This window comes from Microcebus murinus, chromosome 27, assembly GCF_040939455.1.
Source record: "Microcebus murinus isolate Inina chromosome 27, M.murinus_Inina_mat1.0, whole genome shotgun sequence".
Lineage (NCBI taxonomy): Eukaryota > Metazoa > Chordata > Mammalia > Primates > Cheirogaleidae > Microcebus > Microcebus murinus.
The window spans coordinates 5,775,228-5,796,487 of NC_134130.1; the positions used below are offsets into that span (position 1 = coordinate 5,775,228).

Here is a 21,260-nt window from a genome sequence, read left to right on the forward strand (position 1 = left end):
GGAGGCCGGGCGGTTCCAGGTCTTGAAGCTGCACACCAGGCTGGGGAAGCCCATCCCCTCCGTGCAGCCTGCACCCGAGACCCCCGGCTCGCCAGCTGCAGAGCGCACCCCTGAGCCCGAGGCCCCCGCCGGCCGCAGCGCGCACGCTCAGGGCTGCCCAGAGACGCCAAGGGGACCCGCGGCCTCCAAGGCCCTGCGCAAGGGTACGTGTCTCTGCCACCTCCACTGTGTCCGTGGGCATGTCCCTGCGCCCGCCAGTGCCCTGTGGCCGCCCCGCGAAGGTGTTGGGGGGGGCGACCAAGCAGTTGATTCGAGGGCGCATATTGGAGAGGCTTGTGTCATCCCTGGGTGGGGACACTTAGACCACCGTGTCCAGGATGTGTAGACAGAACCTGTGAAACGGGGGCCCCATTCCTCCTCGGGCTGGTGCCGGAGACGCCCCCTGACGCCCCCTCACGCCCCAGCACTCACGGTGAACAGACCGGGCTGTGCCTCGCAGTTCCGTCGGTCCCAGGAGACCAAGGCCGGCTGCTCGTGGCTGTCCACCCTGGCCCTGCCCTCTCTGCCTGGGGCGTGCGGCGGCCCAGCTTGTGCCCCCGAGGGCGGTGACAGCTGGGTGGGCCGGCGTAGCTGGGATCAAGCGTCAGGCATCTGCTAACCGCTCCGTGTGCGTGTCTGACTTCGCCTCCATGCCAGCTCTTTACAACCGATTGCGTCACTAGTCCCAATGTGCAGACAGAAAAACTGAGGCGAGGGGTCTTACAGGAGCCAGCCCCAGCCACACTGTAGGGTGGAGGAGGAATTAGAACCCAGGTCTGCCCGGGAGCCTCAGCTCTGCCCCACCGCGTGGGGCGTGGGCCTCATTGTATCGTTAGCCTTGGCAGCCCCAATTCTGGAATAACAGCATGATTCTGCACATCAAATCATCAGGCAGGTTTTTGTTTTCTTTTTTTTGAGACAGAGTCTCACTCTGTTGCCTGGCTAGAGTGCGGTGGCATCAGCCTAGCTCACAGCAACCTCAAGCTCTTGGGCTCAAGCGATCCTCCTGCCTCAGCCTCCCGAGTAGCTGGGACCACAGGCATGCGCCACCATGCCCGGCTAATTTTTTCTATATATTTTTAGTTGGCCAATTAATTTCTATTTATAATAGAGACGGGGTCTCACTTTTGCTCCGGCTGGCCTCGAACTCCTGACATTGAGCGATCCTCCCGTCTCGGCCTCCCAGAGTGGTAGGATTACAGGCGTGAGCCACCGCGCCTGGCCCGTCAAGCAGTTTTGATGACAGAGATTTGTCTGTCCCGAGGCGCTGTCTGTGCGTGCCGGGGCGGAGGAGGTACCAGGTTCCTGTACCTTCAGGTGCACGAGGTCCTGAAGCCGGGGCCTCTCCGAGCACAGGTGCATGGCCCGGCTGCTTCCCCCGCTGTGACGGGCGCTGGCGTGAACGGGAGGCTAAGGCCACACACGGGGCGGCTGCCACTGAGCTCCCGAGGACGGAAGGCACGACAGCCCCTGGTCAGCGGGGACCTCTAGCCGCCCACACACCCGCTGGTGCGCTGGTGACGCGGGTGTTCCCCTCAGGGCCCCCCGAGCCGCAGGCAGCGGGCAGCAGACCCCCGGGAGGGAAAGCGGCCAGACCCAAATCGGAGGGGCCCAGAGGAGCGTCCAGCCAAGGGGGCGCGGGGGAAGCTTCCGGAGGCTGCTGTGACGCGCAGCCGGTGGGCCCCGGCTACGTGGAGGAGGTAAGCGCCAGCCGTCTCCGCCCTCGGGTCCTGGTGCCGTTGCCGTCCGGGCTCCACTATAAAAGGACCGTGCCAGGTGTCCGGCTCCGAGACCTCTCTGGGAACTCTCTGGGCTCTCTCCGGGAGGTGCTGGGGACCCCTCTGTCCAGCCCTGTCCAGACCCCCGCACCCCCCCCGCCTTGCCGGTCCGGTCAGCATCGTGCATTTGGGGGAGGCAGGGCCGGCGTCCCCGCCTTACCTGCTGGCGTGGGGCTCTCGATCCCAGCCCAAGACGGGCACCCTGCACGGCCACCCCACAGATGCCAGAGCCGAGGCAGGTGGCCCTGCAGGGCTTGTCCCAATTCCAAAGCCTTCTCCGCAGCCGGTTCCCGGGCATCACCCCAGGAATGCCGCCTCCCTAGGCGCACGTGGCTGACGGCAGGCGAGAGGGTTAGCGTGCCGTCCGTCCCCGCGTCCCTGTTCCCGTCCAGCCAATTCGGCCGTCTCTGCTGTGTCCAGTGCGAAACAACCCCGGCAGCTAGGATCGTGCCGTGGGAGACCCTGTCGCTTGGTTAAGGAAAGAGACAAGACACCTAAAAGCCAGACGGAACGGGGCAGAGCCCAGCCCGAGGGGCAGAGGCAGGGCAGGGCCGGGGATGCCGCACCCAGGCCGGTCCGGTTACACGCGCAAGAGGAGGAGGGGACAGGCAGGGCGGGCCACAGAGCCGGGGCTTATTCAACACCACTCCGCAGACCCCAAACCCACTGGCCACGGGGACGGCTCGGCGGCCGGGCGCCAGTAGCGTCCCACGTTCTCCAGGCCATGCCCCTGGCACGCCGTGATTCCCGTCCCAGGTGTGCAACGACGAGGGGAAAGTGATCCGGTTCCACTGCAGGCTGTGCGAGTGCAGTTTCAACGACGCCAACGCCAGGGACATGCACGTGAGGGGGCGGCGGCACCGGCTGCAGTACAAGGTGCGTCCAGCAGGGGGCGTCCCGAGACCCGCCCAGGGGCGCAGCCTGGGCGGTGCCCGAGACTTCAGGTGCTGCCTCTCTCCCGCCTCCTGTGATCCGATTGACTTAGGACCTGGGCTGGGGTGGGGGAATTTCTGCATTTTCTGCATCTTGGGCCACGTCGCAAAAGCGCATCTTTCACCTCCACGAGACTGAGCCCCCTCCAGGCCCCTCTGGGCCCCTCGCGTGTCCCTCCTGCATTGCCGCTGCCTGGCAGACGTGCCCAGTCACTGGACACCCTGAGCTCTGCGGCTGCCTCCCAGGCGCTGCACCCCTCGTCCGGCTTGGGACCCCCCAGTCCCCTGCAGCGGATCAGCGGCTGGGCCTCTGCCTCCCTGTGCCGGGCTCTGTGCACCTGCGCTCCTGGGCTGTTACTGTTGCCCGAGGGCCTTCCCGGCAGGCTGCCCCAGCCGGGCTGAGCCGTCCTGCGCGTCCCGTCCTAGAACTCTGCCTGCTCGCTCAGCTTCCGGTGCTCTCAGCTCCTCCACTTCCTGCGAGACAAGGGCACATCCCCCGCCAGCCTTGACTCACATTTGTGTTCTGGGTCAGCTCCTGGCCTGCACACAGGGGACTCGGGAACTAGGGGTGGATGGATGGGTGGATAAGTGAGTGGATGGATGGCTGGGTGGGGGTGGATGGATAAGTAGATGGATAGATGGGTGGGTGGATGGATGGATAAGTGGGTGGATGGATGGGTGGGTGGATAAGTGGCTGGATGGGTGGGGGGATGGATGGATAAGTGGGTGGATGGATGGGTGGGTGGATAAGTGGATGGATGGGTGAGGGGATGGATGGATAACTGGGTGGATGGATGGGTGGGTGGGAGGATAAGTGGGTGGGTGGGTGGGGGGATGGGTGGGTGGGGGGATAAGTGGGTGGATGGATGGGTGGGGGGATAGATGGATAAGTGGATGGGGGGATGGGTGGGGGGATGGGTGGGTGGGGGGATAAGTGGGTGGATGGGTGGGTGGGGGATGGGTGGGTGGGGAGATAAGGGGGGGATGAGTGGGTGGGGGGATAAGTGGGGGGATGGGTGGGTGGGGAGATAAGTGGAGGAATGGGTGGGTGGGTGGGGGGATAAGTGGGTGGATGGGTGGGTGGGTGGATGGGTGGGTGGGGGGATAAGTGGGTGGATGGGTGGGTGGGGGGATAAGTGGGTGGATGGGTGGGTGGGGGATAAGTGGGTGGATGGGTGGGTGGGGGGATAAGTGGGGGGATGGGTGGGTGGGGGGATAAGTGGGGGAATGGGTGGGGGGATGGGTGGGTGGGGAGATAAGTGGGGGGATGGGTGGGTGGGGGATAAGTGGGGGGATGGGTGGGTGGGGAGATAAGTGGGGGGATGGGTGGGTGGGGGGATAAGTGGGGGAATGGGTGGGGGGATGGGTGGGTGGATGCCGTGCCCCACTGGTTGCTGGGGCGTTCTCAGGGAACACAGTCAAGCCCTTCGTGCGCACACAGAACAGGGCCTGCCAGCGCTGCCCAAGCTCCCAGACACTCCGTGGGTTTATTTTTTGTTTTGATTTTTATTTTTTTATTTCAGGGTATTATGAGAGCACAAACATTTTGGTTATATTTTATGTCTTTGTCTCACCCTGGCGGGGGTTAGCGGCATGCCCTTCCCCTGTGCAACGCTCACCGTCCGAGGGTTTACTGATCGTGGACGCACGCTGCTGTTGCTGCTTTTTCTGCGGGAGCCTCTGCGGGCATCCGGGCTGCTGCTCTGACTGAGGCGGGGTGCCGTGCCTGGTCTGAGCTCTGCCCTGGCCAGGGGGCGTGTGGCGCCCGCACAGGGCATGCCGGGCCCTGTGGGCGGAGGGCGGAGAGCCGTGTGGCCGGAGAGGGCGCCAGGAGCCGCGGTGCTGAGGCCACAGGTGGCATCAGGCCGCCTGGCTGAGCGGCCCCCGGGGAGCCGTGCTTGGAGGCGACCGGGGCTCTTTGGTGCCAAGACAGGCAGCTTTCCGGCACCAGCCGGGGGTGGGGCTGGCGGGACTCAGAGGGCCCCTCCAGCACCGTGGCTGTAACCGGGGGACCACCAGCCACCGATTCGAACTTCCCTCCCATGGGCTTGCCTGGGCGCAGGCCCCGTCTCCACGTGTGCACGTGTGCGTGTGCACGAGCACGTGTGAGTGTCGGGCCTTGGTCCTGCTTGAGCCCAGCACACACGTGACTCCCCTCTGGGTGACAAACATGGCTCCCGTGCACGTCCTCTCTCTCCGACAGCTGTGCAGAGGCACCAGGCACACCACGTGATCCGCCCACGGAAATGTACAGTCTGTGGCTTTCGGTGTCTGCACAGGGCTTGCAGCCACCACCTCACCATCTGTGGAACCTTTCCATCACCCCGGAAAGAAACCACATCCCATGAGCAGTCCCTCCCCAGCCCCTGACACCCACGACTTCACGTCCCGTCTGTGTGGCCCTGCCTGTTCTGGACATCTCATATTGATGGAGTCTCACACCGTGTGTCCTTCTGTGTCTAGCGTCTCTCACTGAGCACGACGTCCTCAAGGTCCCTCCACGCTGTGGCCTGTGTCGGAGTCTCGTCCCTGTTCATGGCTGAGTGATGTTCCACGTGTGGATGGGCCGTGTTGTGTTTATGCATCCTTCTGCTGGTGGACACTTGGGTTGTTCCACCAGTCAGCATCCCTTAGACCAGAGGTCCCCAACCTTTTGGGCAGCAGAGACCAGTTTCACGGATGACAATTTTTCCATGAACCGGGGCAGGGGCATGGCTTGGGGATGGTTTGAGCACATGGCATTTATTGTGCAGCCAGACCTCTCTGCTAATGACAGTCGGCATCTGCAGCCGCTCCCCGGCCCTAGCATCACCGCCTGGGCCCCACCTCGGATCACCAGGCACCAGAGTCTCAGGAGCCGCGACCTAGATCCCGCGCACGCGCAGTTTGCAGTAGCGTCCGCGCTCCTGTGAGGACCTGATGCCGCTGCTCTGACGGGGGCGGAGCTCGGGCGGTGATGCGAGTCCCGGGAGCGGCTGTAGGCACAGCCGACCTCTGCTCCCTCGCCCGCCACCCACCCCCTGCTGTGCGGCGGGTTCCTAACAGGCCGTGGGCGAGTATGGCCGCAGCCTGGCGTTGGGGACCGCAGCCCGGGGTTGGGGACCGCAGCCCGGGGTTGGGGACCGCAGCCTGGGGTTGGGGACCGCAGCCCGGGGTTGGGGACCGCAGCCCGGGGTTGGGGACCGCAGCCTTAGAGACACTTGCGGATTCCGAGTCCTGCACTTAGGCACCGAGGATGGAGCTCGGCGGAAGGGTTCAGTGCGGTTTGTAACACGTGTGGCTGGATTCCCACCAGTGGCGGCTGTCCCCGACGACTTTGGGAGTGTGTGTTGTTAGCTAGACTCAGCGGGGGCTCTGTCACTGACTTTCCAGTGACTGTTCCATGACTGCTGTGTTGTTTGCCGACGGGGCCCCACACCTGCCCCTTGACTCCTCTGTCGCGGGCTCCACGCTGTCTCTGGTCTCTGTTATCTCTGAACGCCACAGTTTTGTTCCCCACGTCCCCACCGTTGCTTTCGGGGTGAAAGCAAGACCCCCCTCAAGACGGGGGGGGGTGTTTCTGCCCAGCCGTCCCATACACACGGCGCCACGGCGTCCGTCTCTGGCCTCTCCCCGTGCCCGAGACCCGCCCCGCCACCCGAGTCTAAAGGCAGGTCTCGGCTCTCACACCCTCGCTTTTCCGTTCCAGAAAAAAGTGGACCCTGACCTGCCCGTCGCCGCCGCGCCCAGCAGCAGGGTCCGGAAGCTCGTGGGGGACCAGGCGCGGAGGCAGCGGCAGCTGGCCAGGGAGCGGCTGCAGGAGCTGCGGCGCTGGCAGGCGGAGAGCAGGTGCCACCCGCGCCGCACCGGGGCTGTCCCCACCGCCCGGCCCCTGCGGAGCAGGGCGACCCTGCCCTCCACTGACCTTGTGGTGCTCACCTGTCGGCTCCTGGTGGCCGGCGGCGGGGGTGGGCCCGGGCTGTTCCCGTGGGCCCCTCTGGGCGTTGGAGAAGCGGGTGTTAGCGGGGACAGGAGAGAGCAGCCCGCTGTGCGCCCCCCACTGTCAGCACACTGTGTCCTCCTCCTCCTCCCTCTAGAACCATCCCAAATCATTTTTTTTTTAGAGACAGAGTCTCACTTTGTCACCCCCAGCTAGAGTGCAATGGCGTCATCATAACTCACTGCAGCCTCCAACTCCTGGGCTCAAGCGATCCTCTTGCCTCAGCTTCCCACATAGCTGGGACTACAGGTGCCACCATGCCCAGCTGATTTTCCTATTTTTTGTAGAGAGGGGGATCTCGCTGTGTTGCCCAGGCTGGTCTTGAACTCCTGGCCTCAAGCGATCCTCCCGCCTCTGCCTCCCAACGTGCCAACGTGTTGGGATTGCAGGCGTGAGCCGCCGCCCGGCCCCAGAGTGTCTGATTTGTGAAGGGTCCCTTGGTAGCGAGTCTGTGCTGAGGAAGGGGACCAGGACATGCCAAGGACCTCGGCCATCCAGGCCGGGCCTTTCCTGCCGCCAGGGTGTGACCTGGGCCAGCCCCTGCCCTTCCCAGCCTTGTGGCGCCCGAGCAGGGCCGGGGAGCCCAGCAAGGCCTGGCAGGGACTGTGCGGGACCCCCGGCCCCAGCGGGGTGCAGAGACACAGGGGACAAGCGGCTCTGCCCATGCAGCTGGGACGGGAGGCCTGGGTGTCTCTGGTGTGACGGGCTCGGGGCCGGCGCTGGCCTGACGGCGCTGTGTCCGGCCTCGTCCCCACAGGCGGGCGGTGGAGGAGCTGCCGTCCCTGGACGAGCCGCAGCAGGTGTCGCCAGCCTGGTCCCCCGCGCCCCCCACCAGCGAGCCGGGCACACCCGCCATCCCGCTCCTGGTAGGCAGAGCGGAAACGCCGGGCGACCTTCTCCCCTGCCCACACCTCACGGGGCGGACCTGCCCTTCCAGGGCTCCCAGGCGGTCTGGGGGACAGGGCTGGAAGGCCCCAGGTCCACGGCCCGCCCGCCCCTCACGCCCCGCCAGGCCACGGGCTCCCTTCAGGTTCCTGACCGCCCCCGGGGGGGTCACGGTGCCTCTGTCTGCCCCAGCACCGGGGCCCGTCCCCGGCCCTTCACGGACACGGCTGTCCCTGGGGTTGCAGGGGAGCCCCGGATCTGCGCCTTGTTCGAGTGGGAGCCCTGGCCACTCACCCCGCCGGCCACAGCCACCTGCCCGCCCCCCGTCGCTCCCGCAAGGCCCCCGAAAGCGCCCCTGACACGAGACCTTCCCCACAGCCCAGGCGGCGGCCGGAGTCCAGCGAGGACCGGCACGTGCTGAGCAAGCACGCCGCCATCTACCCCACCGAGCCGGAGCTCCTGGCCGTGCAGAAGGCCGTCGCCCACGCGGAACGCGCCCTCAAGCTGGCGTCGGACGCGCTGGCCCGGGAGGACCACAGACGCCGGCAGGAAGAAGGCGGCGGGCACAGGTACCCGGGGGTCTCCCCTCCCCGGGCGGCTGCAGGGACAGAGGGTGGCCCCGGGCAGGCGTCCTGGTCCCACCGCTGATCGTCCTGGAGCCCCTGCGGCCCCCACAGGCGGGAACTGCCCACGCCCCAGAGCGCGCGCGCCGGGGCTCCCAGGGAGGCCGAGCCGCCCGTGGTGACAGGCGTTGCTCTCTGACACCAAAAGGGACCGACGTCCCTGTGAAGCCCAGTCACCCCATCTGCACAAGGAGGCCCCGTGGGAGCCTGAGCCAACTTCTCCCCTCGGCGAGGGATTAAGTTATCAGAGGGCTTCGTGGCGCCGGGCGCCCGAGTGACTCAGCCCCGCGAGCCCCTGTGATCATGAGCCGAGCAGAAAGTCCCTCTGCGTCCTCAGAAACTGTTACAGAGTCCAGTCGCCCCACAGGGGGTTGGCTTTCCTAAGTCCTTCCTCTCTGGGTGGCTGCTGTTTCCTTTTCCTTTTTTTTATTTTGAGACAGAGTCTTACTCTGTCACCCAGGCTGGAGTGCCGTGGCGTCCTCGTAGCTCACTGCAGCCTTGAACTCCTGAGGGATCCTCCTGCCTCAGCCTCCCGAGTAGCTGGGACTCCAGGCGTGTGCCATGGCACCCAGCTAATTCTATTTTTTTATATAGACGGGGTCTCACCATGTTGCCCAGGCTGGCCTCGAACTCCCAGCCTCAAGCGATCCTCCCACCTCGGCCTCCCAAAGTACTGGGATTACAGGCATAAGCCACCCCCTACTTATATGTATCTGATGATGTGTCGTTTCCTCTCACCTCTGACGGAAGGGCTTGGTCCCATTTTACAGATGAGGTCACCGAGGCACAGAGAGGCTTGGCAATGTCACTGGGGTCCGTGGCTTGCGAGCAGGGCAGCCGGGGCACCACGGCCTCTCCTCTGACGGCCCGCATCTGCGGCTTTGTCTTAACAGCGGCGTCACCCCCTCGGCTCGGGTCCTGAAAGGCGTCGTGCGCATCGGCCTCCTGGCGAAAGGCCTCCTCCTGCGGGGGGACAGGGACGTGCACCTGGCCCTGCTCTGCTCCGAGAAGCCCACGCTCGGCCTGCTGCGGAGGATTGCGGAGCAGCTGCCCCGGCAGCTCCCGGTGAGGCCGTCCTTCTGTGTCTGCACTGCTTTAGGGTACAAGAGGCATCGCTGTTGGGCACCGCCGAGAGTTCGCGTTTACACACAGTTGCAAAGGGACAATGTCGGCACATTCAGGGTCACTTGATGAAGGGCGTTCAGGCTAAAACTTGGAAAAATCCAAATGTTTCCAAGGACAGGTGGGCGTGAGGGGCTGAGGAAGGGCCTGGATCAAGCCGTGCCTGAAGGCCATACAAGGAGGTAGAATTGCATTCTCAGGGAGGTTGGGGAGGTCTAAGGGGTTTTAATCAGGGGAGTGAGGTTCTCCAGCTTCAATTATTAATCTCATGTGTCCTGAATGCCTACGACATGACAGTTTCCTGCCAAAGGCTGTGGGGCAGGAGGGTGCAAGCTTGGCTCAGAGGCAGGTCCTGCTTTCAGAAAAACCCTCAGCCCAGTGGCAGAGACAAGTCTGGAGACCCCAGAGACGGCTAAGGCTGGCGGTGTCCTGGCCCCAGCGATACGGATGGAGCCCCAGGGGCCACCTTGCAGGAGGAGGCCCTGGGTGGGAGGGGCTCGAGGGTGGGGAGACAGGTGCATTTCAGGTGGACACAGGTGGCGTGCGATGCCATGACGATGGGCGGGAGGCCGGGCTGCCGTGGGCCTTCCCACAGTGGCATCCCATCCCCCCTTATGTTAATAATTTTAATTTGCTTCTCTCTGGTTGTGGTGCTAATTTGTGTCATTGTGTAGAAGGGGCCATTTGTGTTTCTCTTTCTGCCAGTTGTCTGTTGTTTCACTTGCCAGCCTTCTGTTGGATTGCTGGTTCTGTTATTGCCTTGTGGGTGCTCTTTATATGTGGAGGCTCCTCATAATCACAGGGTCCGTAGTCCGTGCGTGTCTCCACACACGTGCACTCCTGGTGGGCGGTCTGGTCACTTGAAGGTTGCAGGCGCCCAGCCCAGGGCCTGGCACATCGAGCGCGGGGACCTGCACACAGCGGCCCTGTCCTTGCCTGTCGGCACGGGTCCCTGGGCTGGAATGACGTGTTGTACGCACACCTCCCAGATGGTGACTGAGGACAGATACGAGGTCTCCTCCGACCCCGAAGCCAACATCGTCATCTCCTCCTGCCAGGAGCCCAGGATGCGGGTCACCGTGTCCCTCACCTCTTCCCTGATGCGGAAGGAGCCCTCCACGGACCAAGGTGCGGCCCGGCCCTTCTGTCCATCCCCTGAGCACACGCACGCGCACGCACGCTCTTCCCCGGGCCGAGGGCAGCGCCACCTGTGCTCTGGGCAGGAGAGGCCTGGACACTCTGCCCCTCCCCGGCTGCTGCTGGTCACACAGGCTGGGGCTTGGACTAGCAGAGGAAGTGAGTTGGTGACAAGTGTCAGACGGGCTCAGAGCCTGGGCTGCGGGCGCTGCCTCAGGCGGGCGGCATCACGTCCCTGCCCCTCGCCTGCCATGCTGGGCTTCTGCTCCCCCTGCCCAGGTGACACCAGCCCAGGTGACACCAGCAGGACTGAGCAGTTTCCCAGGTCGTGCCACGAGCCGAGCTGGACTCCGTCTGCCCATCCAAGGGGTGACAGCAGACCGGGCTGGTCCCAGGGCCACTGCCTGGGGACACGGGGCTCAGGAAGCTTGAAGCCAGCCCTGCCATGCCCGGGAGCACGGGGAGGGCCCGGGCCAGGCCAGAGCAGGGCACATCCACGCCCTCACAGTCCCAGGTGGCCTCGAACCTTCTAGAACAGTCTCTAGGACCATCTTCCAGACGCTGCCATCCTCCAACCCCGTCCTGGTGTTTGTCGTAGCCGAGGGCCGTGAACCACTGACGTTTCCCTTTCAATACTTTCATTTTCAAACCTAGCTTTTTTTTTTTTTTTTAAAGGCGAGCCTTTTAACCGTGAGACAGAAAGCCATTGTCATAAATAGTCATCTAGAAACCAAACACCGTGGGGAAAGACGCCTTTCGACCGTGGCCAAGGCCCTGGAACGAGCCACCACGGAGGCTGGGGAGCGGGCGGGGTTGAGGGCTGGCGGCCACTAGAAGGAGGCTCCTTCCCGGCCTCGGTGCCCGATTAGGGGCGGTTGGGGCACAGGAAATGCTTCCCCTGGGACCCATCTGTGACAGGTGAGCTCTGCAGGCCGCCCTGCCGGGAAACCGCACTTCCTGTTGGGGGGCGTCAGCTTCTGACGGTCCGTCCTGCAGGCCAGCCCTGCGCTTGCACGCCGGCCCGGGCAGCCGTTTGCCACGACGGACACATGGACAGACAGAGACCCATGGGGACGCTTGTGGACCCACGGGGACCCTTTCTTCCATCGAGTGACCTCCACACACCAAGGCCTCTCGCGCCATTTCACATAAAACGAGAAAAATGCTCTAGAAGCAGTGATTTGAAGGAGTTCTGCACAGATCTCGATGGTATAAAGACCCCAAAAATTCTCAAGGAAGGGAAACGACCCTGTTCCTCCCAGACCCCGGTCCTAGGTCGGCAACGACGGGGCATGTCGAAATCTGGCTGACTTTCTCCCTTTTCATGATGCACTTGGAAGTTTCTGGAAACCAGGCTGAATTCATCGCCCCCCAATCTCCCCCTAACCGGCCCCCAAGGGCCAGTGCTGGCGTCACCCGGTCGCTCAGTCGGGAGAGAGGGCGACTTGGGGAGCCGAGGTTTCGCAGGGTTGGCTTCGGGGACAAGTGCCCTCCCCACACGCCCCTGAGGACCCGCGCCGCTCTTCCTTCTAGAAGGAGTGGAGGAGCCTCGGCCCGACCCAGAAGATGTCCTGAGCCCCGCGAAGTGCCTCGAGTCCCTGGCCGCCCTGCGCCACGCCAGGTGGTTCCAGGTCAGGGCTGGGGGAGGCAGGAGGGGTGACATCTCGGGACGGGTGAGGGGACCCCAGCCCAACCCTCTGCACGCGGGAGAGCCGCCTCTGAGGCCGGTCACCGGGCTTCCTGTCGCCCTCCCCGGGCCTCTCGCCAGGACAGGCCTCGCGCCCCGCCGTGTGGCCGAGAGTCCCCAGAGGTGACACGTGCTTCTTTTCAAAGGCTCGCGCCAGCGGCCTGCAGCTGTGCGTGCTGGTGCTCAGGGTCCTGCGGGACCTCTGCCGGCGCGTGCCCGCCTGGGGGGCCCTGCCAGCTTGGGTGAGCACCCCGAGGGCCCTAGGCCCTGACAGGTTCCTCTTCCCAGGCCGTGGCCTTCCCCGAGCATTAGTGCCACAGAGCTGGAGGAGGTGGGGGGTCTCAGGCCCCTGGGTCAGGAGAGGCCCCTCCCCAGGGTCTCATTTGCCTGCCGACATTTGAAACTCAAAACCTTGCCAGGCGGGTGCCAGCATGGGGATGGCATGCAAATGTGAGGGCGCCAGGGAAATGAGCGGGCTCTGCCCAGACCTGGTGGCACCGGGGCAGAGGACACGGAGCCAGGGTTCCCTGTCCGCGCTGGCCTCTGGGTGACCTGGCACAGACCCCCTGTGGCTCCAACACCTCCCCTCCCCGGTGGAAAGCGGAGGGGAGAGGGTGCAGGGACCCTCCAGGCTCACAGAGCGGCCCCTCACCCCAGCGCGCCCCCAGCTCCCTGCCTGGCTCCCAAACCTCCCCCCGCAGACCCCCAGGCAGCGTCCCCTCTCCCATCCCCCGCAGGCCACGCAGCTGCTGGTGGAGAAGGCGCTGAGCAGCGCCACCCAGCCCCTGGGCCCCGGGGACGCCGTGAGGCGCGTCCTGGAGTGTGTCGCCATGGGGACACTGCTGGAAGGTCAGTCGCAGGCCCAGGCCTGGGAGCCCGCGCGCCCCCAGCAGGAGGGCAGGCGGCCCCAGCCGGGCAGGGCAGCACGGGGCTGCCCGCCACCCACCGGGGCAGCAGGTGGTTCTCAGGCAGCCAGAGCTGCCCAGGTGACCCCTCCCGGGACTCTTCAGAGGAAATAACCAGAAATCAGAGCGGGCGCGTGCGCAGTTCCACCGCGCATGTGTCGGCCCACAGAGGCCAGGAGGGGGGTCAGGTCCGGAAGGCGGGTCTTCAAGTAATTGTTAGTGACCCAGGATGACATTAAGTGCAGAAGGGACGATGACATGTTGGGCCCCTCATCTGAGCATGTGATCTGACCGTGTGGGGATACTCGTGGGCACACGCACAGAGGGGACACGTATGGGCACGCACACACATGCAAAGGCCCGGAGGCCCCACAGCCCCGTGTGCCTTCAGGGCGGGAGGACTCCCGCACGCCCCGAGAGACGCGGCCGGCCCGGGGCCGTGGGGCCGGCTGCTGTGGGTGCAGGCGGCCCACGGCGGCCATGCTGTCATTCACCAGCATGCTCTCCTTCCTCGCTGCCCCTCGGCCCTCACCAGACGGGCCCGGGCTCCAGGACCCCTGCGAGAAAGGCCAGAAGGACGCCCTGGAGCCCATGACCCTGCAGGAGCGGGAGGACGTGACAGCCAGTGCCCAGGTAGGAGGCCCCACCCGCCACCTGCGGCCAAAACGGCCCCGGCTTCCCTTCCCTCCCTCCTGCTGAGACGTCTGGGGACAGTTGGGTGGCCCGTGGGTGGCAGAGACCATCCTGGGGGCTGCCCCACCCGCACCGTGGCCCATAGAAACCAGCATGGCCCCCGCTCTGCCCAGCCGGCTCCCACCACCTGCGGTTTCCCTGTGCGCAGATGGGTTCCTAAGAGAAGTGTCGCGGCAGTCCCGGGTCACATGGCCCTGGGTCTGCGTGTGCGGCTGCCCTTAGCGGGACCGGGACTGCTGGCTGCGCAGATGTGGGGCCCGTCCAGTGAGGCGGAAGGAGCTGGTGGGGCGGCCACAGACACCCCCCCCCCCGCCCGTCCGGTGTCCCCGGCGCGGGTCCTGACGGCCGCGTGTGCGCAGCACGCCCTGCGCTTGCTGGCCTTCCGGCAGATCCACACGCTCCTGGGCATGCACCCACTGAGCGCGTCCCGCTCGCGGAAGAGGCGGCTGGAGCCCGCGGAGGGCGCGGGCGCGGGGAAGCAGGGCCGGAGGGACGCAGAGGGGCTCGCCTGAGCCGTCCCCGCCACCCAGGGCCTGCACCCCGGACACGCGTGTGTCGCGGCTGTGTCGTCCCGCCATCAGACAACGGTATTCCCCTTCTCAGTGACGTTCGGTGGCTTCTCTCTAAGAGAAGCACGTGTGTGCGTTAATCGTTAGAGAAATGATGCCACCGGCACTCAGAGCCGCGCGCCCCTCTCCCTGCGGCCCCGGCCCCGTCCCCCCACGGCCGGGCAGCGGGCGCCCCGCGACTCTGAGCGCCCGTGTCTCTTGCTGGCCCTAAGCTCCCCGTGGCTGGCGGGGCAGGGCGCGGGCTTTCAATCGCTTCCTCGAATGGGCCCTGCAGGCTCAGGGAGAGGCCACGGGGGTGGCTGGGGCCGTGGGTGGCCGGCACGCCTGTGTCACTCCCCACCCACACCCTGTGTGGGCAAGCTTGAAGGGGTGCTGGGGGCCGGGATCCCCCAAACCCAAACCCTGCTCCAAACAGACCAGCACGTCCCCCGTGGGGACGGTCGCCGGATGCCACTGACCAGTGAAGACGCAGGCAGGGGCCGCCTCTGTGCCCTGACCCCGAAGACACCCCAATCCCACCCACACCCCAACACCGAGTGCCTTGCACAGAGAGGAGTCTCGGGGCCTGTGCCCCTGAGGCCTGGGTCCTGCCTCAAATTCCTCCCCTGCCTACCCCCGTCCCCAGCTCAGGTCCCAGCCCGTCCCCTCCGGGGCGCAGGGCCCGGGCAGGGCAGCCGGCCCGCGGACACGTGGAGGGGAAGGGGCTCCTGGCACCGGGGGACGTGGGGGCACCCCTGCCCAGCACCTGCTCTGCCCGTCCAAACCTGTCCCCTCGCCTGGAGTTTTCTTGCGCGGCCACCAGTGGCCCCGAGCGGGCAACGTCCGCCTTGGACAGACGTGGTCCGTGGCCGTGCGGCTCATGCGTCTGTTCGCCCCGTCTGGAGGACAGCCGTGTGCGGCTCGAGCCCCGAGAGTCTTCGCAGGGCCACCTGCAGACGGGGGAGGAATAAAGGACACGTGTCTGTCTTCCGGTGTGGCCGTGCTGTCCTTCCCGCGGGACACAGGTGACCCAAACCCCGGGCCTCTGCCTGCCTCTCACGGTGCGGGTGGGGTCCTGCCTCGGACTGCAGGGCCTGTCCCCTCTCACAGGGACCCCGTGGCCCGGGTGTGGGCAGACAGGGGTCAGGGGGCCCAGAGCTGCAGGTCCCCTCGGCCACCCCACACCGGGTGTCCCCTGGAGATGCCGCAGAGAAAACAGTCTACACGGCCCACGGCCGGCACTCTGCCTCGGCCCTGGAGGAGCTGCCCCGGCCTGGCCCCCCACCCCCGCCCCTGAGGGCTTCCCGGAGGAGGAGGCGGCTGAGCTGAGTTTGGGAGAGTCCGCTCGCCCACAGCGAGCTCCCCGCCAGCGTGAGGGCGTGGGCGGAGGGGTTCAGGCGAGGACGCCGGGTCATGGGGCAAGTCTTGGACGGGCTCCAGCCCGTAGGGGCAGCGGGGGGCAGAATGGGAGGGCGGGATGCCCGGCAGGGGGCGGCCACTAGTCGGGGTGGAGCACCGCTGCCTCGGGGGGCCCGGGTCAGGCCCAGGCCAAAGGGAGGGCCGGCCGGCCTGGGAGGCTCCTTCGCTGCCACTGTGCCTGCCGCAAACAGGACCACCGGCTGGCGCCCAGCCGCTCAGGTGTCCCCTGGGGGCAGGCGCCGTCTCACCATGGAGCCCCTTCCCGAGGGAGCCCTGCCGCCTTTCCTAAACCCCAGCCCCCGCACACCCACCTCCTCCCGCATCTGGCAGGTGGCACTGCCGTTTGCCCAGCTGCCCGGGTGGACTGCCACCACCTCCAAGCAGTCCTCCCAGATGCCTCTGCACTCAGCCAGTCCACAAGAAATCCTGTGGGTTCCACTTCTGCCCTCTCAGCCTCTGCTCCATTCCCTGCTTAAACCTTCCAGAGGCCCCAGTGTGCTCTGGATAAACCCCAAATCCCAGCCAAGCCCCCCAGAAGCCCACCCGCCACCGGCTCCTTCAACCTACTATGCGCTGCTGATCTTCAGTGAGCCGAACTCGCTCCTGCCCCAGGGCCTTTGCACATGCTGTTCTTGCTGCCCCATTAGCTCTTCCCCCAACCTGCATGGCCAGCTCCTTCTCCGTCAGGTCTCAGCTCAATGTCACCTCCCCAGGTGACCTCAGCAGCCTCCCAGGCCCCTCCGACTGTCCTGTAACCCTGTTCAGTGCCTTTAGGCCACAGGTCTCTGATCCAAATGATGAGTTCTCCGTCCTCCCCTTGAGCCCGTGAATTCTCTGCAGACGGGCCGGGAGCGCGCCCACCCGGCCCACTGCGGCCCCAGATCTGGAGCAGGCCGGGGGACGCTCGTGGCCGAATAAACCACGCGACGCTTGAAGCCACACCCTGACACCCAAACACGGGTCTGTCCCCGGCTGTTCAGAGAGCGCCGTGTGTGCAGACGGCTTCCTCCCTTCCGCCCTGCAGGGGCGGCTCTCGGGAGCCGCCCAGTCCCCTGCCCGGCGTCCCCGGTGTCCCCACGCCGGCTCCCCCAGCCACCAGGCGGTTGAAAACCAGCCCCGCTGCGAAGAGTTAAGTCGGCCCTCCCGGCAGCCGGTTTAGTCGGCGACAGGCGAAGCAAGCCTCGGCTTAGCAGATCTGCCCAGATGGGTGAGCCTCCTGGGTGACAGCCCAGCCAGGGCCCGAGCAGCCGCGTCCTGCCCCCCCCAGCCACCGGCCGCGGACCCCAGAGCGGGGGCGGGAAGGCACCGGCCCGGGAGCCAGGGTGCAGGGACAGGACGGGGACGCCCCCAGGGAGCCGCGGCGGGACCTGGGCTGCGGATGCTGGTTGCTAGGAGACTGCGGCGAGCGTGGGAAGCGGCGCGGCCGTGGGCAGGGCTGGAACCGAACCGGCAGGGGCTCCGGGAGCCGGAGACGCCAGGGCGGGTCTGCCAGCCGCACCTGCAGGGTCACGGGCGGCCCGGGGGCAGCCGTGGCAGCGTGCCGCGTCCCCTGGGCAGAGAAAGGCCACGTCCACCCAGCCAGCCCCTCCCCGGCCGCCTCCGGGCTCAGCTGCGGGCTGAGATGAGGCTTCAGGTAAGTGGGTCAGGCTGCGCGGCCACCGGGCAGAGGGCGCGCGGCCCACCCACGGGCGGAGAAGGCAGCGCCCGGGGGACACGCTAGCGCCCTGCTCGCGCCGCCCCGGCGTCGGAATGGGAGGGACCCGGGAGCAGATACGAGCACAGCGCCGCGCACGACAGCCGAAGGGCAGAGGCGACCCAAATGTCCATGGACGGACGGACAGACGGACACCCACAGCGTGGCCCATCCACACGTGGAGTATCACGCAGCCATGAAAAAGGACGAGGCTCTGACACAGGCCACAGCGTGGAGGGACCTTGAGGACATCGTGCTCAGTGAGAGATGCCAGACACAGAAGGACACAGTGTGAGACTCCGTTTGTATGAAACGTCCAGAACAGGCAGGGCCACAGGGACAGGAAGCGGGGAGGCGGGTGCCGGGGGCTGGGGAGGGGGCGGGGAGTGAGGGTTTCATGGGGACAGAGCGTCGGTTTGGGAAGGCGAGAAAGTTCCGGAGACGGCGGGCGGGCACGGCTGCGCGGCCACGTGAGTGTGCAGAGTGCCTCGGAGAGCGAGGTCTCCGCCTTCAGGAACCGGGACTGCCGCGCGGCGCCCACCCAGCACGCAGAGCCGCGCGGAGCACGTTGATTGGGACACAGACCCACAGCAGGGACACGGCTGTGGGCGCCCGGGGGCGCGACGGGCGGTGAGTGCTCTGTCTCCACCGCCACGATCAAACACGCAGCCACTGGCCGGGCGCGGTGGCTCACACCTGTGATCGCAGCACTCTTGGGAGGCCGAGATGGGAGGACCGCTTGAGGCCAAGAGTTCGAAACCAGCCTGAGCAAGAGCGAGACCCCATCTCTACTAAAAATAGAAAGAAATTAATTGGCCAACTAGTATATATAGAAAAACTTAGCCGGGCATGGTGGCGCATGCCTGTAGTCCCAGCTACTCGGGAGGCTGAGGCAGGAGGATCGCTCGAGCCCAGGAGTTTGAGGTTGCTGTGAGCTAGGCTGACGCCACAGCACTCCAGTCCTGGCAACAAAGCGAGACAATGTATCAAACAAAAAATCGGCTACTGTTCATTTCAACAAGAAGACACCCTTACCTTGGAGAGCCGGTTGTTGCGTCGGGAGCTTGATTTATATTCTTGGGGTTAATTGTATTAAACCCTAGCCGAGGGCTCCCCGCGTGCCGCGAATACAGACTCGTTTGATTGCGCAGATTGAGAAACACGCGTCCCTGCAAGAAAAGAAAGGCCACGCGGGCAAGGGTCAGCCGACGACAGTCTGGGGCCACGTCGAACCCGCTATCCTGTATGTGTGGGGCCGCCGCGGCTGAGAGGTCGCGGCGGACAGCGTCAAGCCCTTTGCAGAGGACATCCGCGGAGCCCTGAGTTCGAGGCCCCGGAGGGAGGCTCTAGGCGACCCCAGAGAAGCGACGTAGGGGCTCCCCTCGTACGGACACACGGTGGCCGACAGGAGGCCGCGCCTCCCGTTGTCCCCTCGGCTTCACCCGCCCGCGTGCCGCTGTATCTCTCTGTTCTGCAGCCCCGGACGTACATGGTTGCCCGAGCCAGGGCCGGACCTTGTCCCTGCTCAGGGAGCGTGATTTCCGTGGCGGGAAGCCAGGCGGGCCAGGGGTGGCCTGGAAGCGTCTCTTGGAGATGCAGAAAAGGCGGAGAGGTAGTGGGGGGGAAGGAGAGACGCGCGAGGATGTAGCACCAGGCGGGGCGTGTGCAAAGGCCCTGGGGCCGGTGCGGCAGCAGCAGAGGGGCCGGGCAGCGCAGGGCTCCCTGAGAGAGGACGGGGCAGCGCGGGCGCGGGGCGGGCGGGCTGGGTGCTGAGCGCAGCAGGAGCTCGGGAAGGCTGGGCAGCCAGAGCCGCGCCGCTTCGGGCGAGCGGGGCGAGCGGGCCGGCGGGCGGCGTGCCCGGCCCCACCCGGGAAGCCGGAGCAGGAGCCCCATCAAAGGCTCCCAACGCGGGCGGCCCCACGAGGCCTTTCTTTCATTCACGGAGACGGCCGGCGGCAGCTGTGGCTGTGAAGCCGGTGGCGGCGACAGCGTTTTTCCTCGAAAGAGCCGGCGGCCCTGCCTGGATCCGAGTCCCCCGGCTGGGGCAGCGGAGCTAAATTTAACGGCGCTAACTGGGGCAGTCAGAGCGACTGGGGCTCCGCGACAGCCGCCTGGGCGGGGACGGCGTCCTCGGGCCACAGCGGCTCGGGGGTCCCCGCCTCCAGCCACGGCTGCCCCCCGCCCCCAGCCTGCACCCCAGGGTCAGAAGGCTCAGCTACGGCCTAGCAGCCCCGGTCTCCCCACGCAGCCGACTCCCTGCCAGGTTGCGGGCGGGCCTGGGTCGGAGCCCGGCCCCAGCGCTTCCTGTGTGCTGAGCCTCGCCCCACTCCCAGCCTTGGTTTTCCCATCTGCGAAATGGGTACAACGAAAGTGCTCACCTCACAGGTGACGGGCACTGCCTGTTACTGCCACCAACCCAATACTCATGGGCTTAAAAAATGATTTCGACTGTAATCCTAGCACTTTGGGAGTCCGAGGTGGGCGGATTGCTCAAGGTCAGGAGTTCGAAACCAGCCTGAGCGAGACCCCGTCTCTACCAAAAATAGAAATAAATTAATTGACCAACTAAAAATATATATACAAAAAATTAGCCGGGCATGGTGGCACATGCCTGTAGTCCCAGCTACTCGGGAGGCTGAGGCAGGAGGATCGCTTGAACCCTGGAGTTTGAGGTTGCTGTGAGCCAGGCTGACGCCACGGCACTCACTCTAACCTGGGCAACACAGTGAGACTCTGTCTCAAAAAAAAAAATGATTTCGAGCACCCACTGTGCGACAGCCAGGCACTGAACTCGCAGCAGGGGGTGACGCTATCCAAGGTCCCTGAGTGGGGCCATGCCCGGTGGCTTTGAGGAGGAGGAAGCTGGTGTTCCTGCCTCCCCCGCCAGGACCCTTCCCCGGCCTCTGGTGTAAAGACTACATTTCCCAACTTCCCCTGTCCTGGGTGTGGCCACGTGGACAAATTCTGCCCAACGGGGCGGAGCAGCAGCATCGTGTGCGTCTTCCAGGCAGAGTCCTTAAAGGGAAGAGGCGTGCCCTTCGATGCCCCTGCCTGCCTCCTGTTGGCTGGAATGCAGATGGGATGGCTGGAGCTCCAGCAGCCATCTTAGATCAAGAGTTGGCGACGCCTGTGCTGAGAACGGCAGAGCAACAACGTGGCAAGAGCCCGGGTCCCAATTTCCCCTCCGTCAAGGTTCGTTTCTGTCTCATTCAAGCCTCTAGCATTTGGGCTTCTCCGTCCCATGCAGCTCATCCTAACCCTAACGGGTGCATTATGTAAAATGCCTGTCATGTGGCTCTCCGCCTACTATCTTCATCGCCTGCTACGATTCTCGACAGTGTTTAGAAAGAAGAATAAGAAGTGTGCAGTCCCACAGGCAAGTAGCCTTACCTCTCTGGGTCCCAACTGTTCGCCTCTAAAATGAGAAGATTGGCCCCAGTGATCTGTAGGCGTGTGAGAGCTGTGTGCCCGTCGAGCTCCTCTGTTGCGGGTGGCAGGACCCTGTGCTTTGGATGGAAGGCAGACTTGTCGACTTGGGGGAGGGGACGTCCTTTCAGGGGAGTCTTGCTCCAAGAAGGGTGGCGGTGTCCTTGGCAAAGGTTTTACAAAAACGGCGCCATGTGAGTTGTGCGTGGGAGGGTGCGCTTGGAAATGCTGGGTAGAAGGGGGACTGGAAGAGCCATGCAGTCTCCTTGATTCAAAGTGGCCAGTTCTTGCATGCCTCCAGGGACGGGGAGCTCACTCCCTGCCTTGTCCTGTGGCTCGGATCTGAATAAACCACGGGCTCCTGTCTACCTCCCTGGAGTCGGGCGCTCAGCGC

The 21,260-nt window shown here is 65.3% G+C and overlaps 1 protein-coding gene across 1 annotated transcript in view; it reads left to right on the forward strand.

Moving 5' to 3' along the window:
• ZFR2 (zinc finger RNA binding protein 2) overlaps positions 1–14,062 on the forward strand; it is a 28,288-nt gene extending 14,226 nt beyond the window's left edge. Inside the window, exons 8-19 of the mRNA XM_075997966.1 lie at positions 20–203; positions 1,579–1,739; positions 2,574–2,693; positions 6,438–6,715; positions 7,486–7,594; positions 7,992–8,182; positions 9,130–9,301; positions 10,348–10,486; positions 12,032–12,126; positions 12,329–12,424; positions 12,920–13,031; positions 13,623–14,062. Coding sequence (XP_075854081.1) covers positions 20–203; positions 1,579–1,739; positions 2,574–2,693; positions 6,438–6,715; positions 7,486–7,594; positions 7,992–8,182; positions 9,130–9,301; positions 10,348–10,486; positions 12,032–12,126; positions 12,329–12,424; positions 12,920–13,031; positions 13,623–13,786 — 1,821 coding nt within the window. The 3' untranslated portion in view covers positions 13,787–14,062. The remainder of the gene's footprint in view (positions 1–19; positions 204–1,578; positions 1,740–2,573; positions 2,694–6,437; positions 6,716–7,485; positions 7,595–7,991; positions 8,183–9,129; positions 9,302–10,347; positions 10,487–12,031; positions 12,127–12,328; positions 12,425–12,919; positions 13,032–13,622) is intronic.
• The last annotated feature ends 7,198 nt before the right edge of the window (positions 14,063–21,260 follow it).